We start from the raw sequence: 4,325 nt of genomic DNA on the forward strand, positions 1-4,325 counted from the left end.
GTCAGTGTTTACTTTGAGGGTAATGAGACTAAACGTTTGGCTGCTTTTAAGGCGGCTGTTGTTTTTTCTTGATTAACAAATTGTCAGGTTCCTGCTGGTGATTGAGAGTTGCTTGTGATGTCTAGGGTCTGTGCACAGCAAGTGGGGTTAAAGGCTGCTGAAAGGGACATTGGAAATCTGTTGCTGGTGGAGAGGTGCAGTGGTAGAGTGTGGGCAGAGGTCTTTGAGTGCTTCAAGCGTCTTCTACTTTCTTGTTTGTATAATCTGTTTCAAATGTGTTTTACTTGTGGGTTTATAACAGAACCTACTGAGGAGAAATTATGTTCCAGGAGAGGATGGCAGCAGTTGAATGTTAGGGCTCTGTGCCAAAATGTCACTTTTCATGGTTAAAATATGTTGGTGCTGGTGGACTGAAGAATCACAACTGTTTCTTGTGTTGCTTTTCCAGATTATAGCATTTGATGAACTGAAGACTGATTACAAGAATCCCATAGACCAGTGTAATACACTCAATCCTGTAAGTAGCATGCAAAACATTTTTTTTTAAATAAATGTCAAGTGCATATTTTTGCTGTTACTTTGATATAACCAAACCAGGCAATAGAGTTGCATCTGGGTTGACAAAACCTAAGTTTTAGGGGAAATACTTTGATTCGTAACTTACACATTGAATATTCTGACTGTTATTAATCTGCTGGTGATCTTGTCAGCTGTCGTACTAACATTCTTTCAATCTGCTTTCTACATTTTCGGCACAAAGACAGTTGAAAAGGTCAAAAAGATTAAAAGAGTCAAAATTGCATTAAAGGTGTGTACTGCTTTTTCAGTTTAACGTTTTTAATTCCGCTCCCCTTTCATTTGGTTAGGAACATTTGTAATACTCTTAAAGCTGTTTTGTTTAGTCTGCCTGTTCATCTGCTCGTTATTTGTTTGTTGGGGTTTGTAACAACCTCTTGGATTTCCATATTTTGTGCCAAACAGTTCTGCTTGCTTACCTAGTGAAGTGGGGAAAACTGTTAAATGCCTGTTAATGTCCTATCCATGAGCTGGAGTAGCTCCAAATAGAAACAAATAGTCCTTTTCCAGCAAGATTTATTGAACTCTGAGATTATAGGAGACTAGTTTTTTTTTAAGCATTGACTGAGTAAATCCTGGCCTTGTTTGAGGATTTTGGTGGGTATAATGTGATAGATGTTATCCTCTCTGATCCTGGAACATGAAACCCAGAAGTGGTGTGTCTTGGTGGCCTCTCTTGGATGTAACTCTGACACTCCTTGCTTTGTGAAAAGAATTTGAGGCAACCTTTTACCTGTGACAGGCCAGTAATAAAAGGGATGCTTCTTCAAGGGCAGATGGTTTGGTACAGCAGGTTTTTGTGTGTTCCTGGTGGTTTTTATTTTGGCTTGGTGTGCCCAGGCTGAGGCTGAGCGCAGGGGCAGCACAGCCTGGACAGGAACTTGGCTGGGGGTTGAAGAGTTAAGTAAATTAGGCAAATGAAAACTGAACTTACAGCAGCTGGGAGGGGAAAAAAGGCCATGGGATGTAAATTGACAGGGAGTGTTAAAGCGTGGGGAGAGGAGAGGTGCCAGGCAGGGGGGCTGCACAGCAGGCAGTGAGGTTTGCTGCTCAATCACTGTGCATCTAACAGTTTCCCTTGCTTGGTCTGCCCTACGGTCATTCAAAAATGGGGGAGGCAAATTCTCATCACATTGATGCATTACGGTCTTACCACAGCCTTTGAAGTCTTCTGGTGCGCATGTCTAACGCAAATATTAACCCCTGTCAACCCACGTGCATGTAGTGGTCATTTATGGGATAGCTTTATGAACTGGAAATGTCAAATCACTTCAGATTTGCTGTCCGTGGGGGAGTCGACCGGCCGCTGAAAGCGAAGTTCAGATCCAGATTTTGGATGGGATCTGGGAAACGCTGCTGGACAAACACAACAAAGTGGTGTTTTCCTGTGCAAAGAATCAAAAATCCTGGTAGGGACAGAGACATCTCAGTAGAAAGATGAGCCTGAAATAGTAACTGCTTAGTACACTGATGCCTTCTCTCCCCTGCTCTTATTATAGTCGTGTCTCTTCTCAGCAAGGAGATTTCTTCCTCCCTCGCTTCCCTGATAAATATCATGGTAGAATATGATGTCATTAATCTTCCTTTAGTCAGGCAGGGAGATTTGTGTGTGTGTGTGGCAGATTTGAAAGAGCCAGGCACTCTGGTGTGGGAGTAGCCTGAAATAACCAAGGAAAAGGTGTTTTGAGACGACTCGTAGTTAAATAAACTACAGATTTTCAAACCTGGTAAATGGGTCTCAGCAGGCTGCCACGTGTTGTTTTGCTTGGGGTGGTGGTTGTACTATAAATAATTGCCAGGTTGTAAATGGTAAGTATACAAAGAAGGATCTGGATGAAAATATTTACTTGAAACGTTTCTCTTATGCCAGTTTATTTTTATTGATGCTGATACAAGTTTGCTTTGTTTGATACTCTTTATGTAGCAAAGTAGGTGGGAAGAATGTCTGTTTGTCAGTTTTTAGATTTCTAGCAAGATATTTTGGGGTTTAAAAGAAGAATTTGCTTAGAGTGAAAAACTCTTATAGACCACTGAAACTTCAGCACAGTCACCCTGTGCAACGTTAGTCACATCACACAAAAAGAGGGGTGCAGTGTGGGGGGTGTGCACACAGATGATGTAAATCTTTGGGTAGAAAGGGAATGTTTTTACCCGAGGAGGTGTTTCAGTGGGCCTGAGGTGAGGAGTTTTGGAAGCTGACAGGTTTTTTCTCTCTGAGTGGGGTGACAGAGTGACTGATGCCGTGTTGGGGTGACCTGTTAGGGAACGCGTTGAGAGTGTGGTGGGGCTGAGACTCTGCTGGCTCTTGGCATGCATCTGCTCTGTGTTCCCCCGTCGTGTTCCCTTTAACCACACTAACACCACCTGGCATTTCGAGGTCTCTGGCGTCCTGGTAGACTGGGAGTTGGCTCCGGGGCTCCTGCCGGCAGCATGAGGCTCCTGCATGCACGGCAGGTGCTGGGGGGGGAGGAGGAGGAGGCTGGTTCACACCCCTGGGCTGCATGTTACTGTTGGTGCCAGGCCCTCAAAGCTCTGCCCTGGATCTCACGTGTTGGCAGGAGGCCGAATTGGAGAAATTACAGATGTGTGAATACCAAAACAGAGCTGTGAAGCAGGAAAACATAAACCCATCATTTTGCCTCTCAGCTGTTAGGTGGAGCATGTTTCCTACTGATATTTCTGTGTTGCATGAGCAGAAATATCTGGGTGATCTCTGCTGCTACAAAGGTCACGTATGAAGCGTGGGGTCTGTTAACAGTGCTCTTAGGGGGTTTTATTGCTTCTCCTAAATTACTGATCTGAGCATTTAAATTGATACGTTTCTCTCCTTGGTTCCTGAGTCCCCTGTGAAAACAGCAAGGCATGTGCTGCCAGTGCCGTTTTCACTCTCTGCAGTCTTGTTCTTGTTAGTGTTGTTTCTGAATGATGTTTTTTTTTTAAAAAAAAAAAAACAAACAATAGCTTACCTCCAAAATAGATTAAACGCCACCCACCTTGTTTGGAGTAATGGAAACTTCTAACTCGTGTTTTTCTTTTCCAGCTTGTACTTCCAGAGTACCTCATCCATGCATTCTTCTGTGTTATGTTTCTCTGTGCAGCAGAGTGGCTTACGCTGGGTCTCAATATGCCTTTGTTGGCTTATCATATTTGGAGGTAATACTGCCGAGTCTGGTCTGTGTGCTCACCTCAGCTGTCACTCGTTCTCCTCTTGCAGAGCTTCCCGTTCGGTGTTCTGTGTCTCTGGCAGAGAAAGATGCTTTCTGACAGGGCACTGAGGCAGTTTGTGTCATGGCTGTGGAATCAGAGCCATCACTCGCTTCCTCTGTCAGTTATTTGTTGTTCTCGTGTGGTGTGCAGGGGCTGAACCGTGGGGGGGGTGCTGGAGGGCAGGGACACTGGGGTCCCTGGGGGGGTGGCTGGCAGCAGCGGGAGCCCTGCTGTGCTCCTGCCACTGAGGTGTGTGCTGGCTGAAATGTAACCCAGCAAAAAGCTCTGGCTGTGGTGCTGGACTGAGGAGCTGGAGCTGTGGGGACTGATCCTGCTGCTGGCAGCCTGCACTGGGCTGCCACCTCAGGAGCTCTTCGTGGGGACCTGGAGTATTGCTTCAGCTCAGCAGCCAGCCTGTGCTTTACTAGGGAGTGGTGGCTGTGGCTCCTGGCATGGGTTAGACCTTGATCTCTTCCATAAGGAATCCCATTTTTAACTTCTTTATACATTGGTCCTACTTCCTCTCAGTGTACCAGAGTTCA

The 4,325-nt window shown here is 45.3% G+C and overlaps 1 protein-coding gene across 1 annotated transcript in view; it reads left to right on the forward strand.

The window, feature by feature from the left end:
* Window positions 1-370: 370 nt before the first annotated feature.
* CNIH1 (cornichon family AMPA receptor auxiliary protein 1) overlaps window positions 371-4,325 on the forward strand; it is a 5,448-nt gene continuing 1,493 nt past the window's right edge. Inside the window, exons 1-2 of the mRNA XM_008938494.1 lie at window positions 371-517; window positions 3,617-3,729. Of these exons, the coding sequence (XP_008936742.1) occupies window positions 371-517; window positions 3,617-3,729 (260 nt within the window). The remainder of the gene's footprint in view (window positions 518-3,616; window positions 3,730-4,325) is intronic.

The sequence above is a fragment of the Merops nubicus genome, unplaced genomic scaffold (assembly GCF_000691845.1).
Source record: "Merops nubicus isolate BGI_N331 unplaced genomic scaffold, ASM69184v1 scaffold35974, whole genome shotgun sequence".
Lineage (NCBI taxonomy): Eukaryota > Metazoa > Chordata > Aves > Coraciiformes > Meropidae > Merops > Merops nubicus.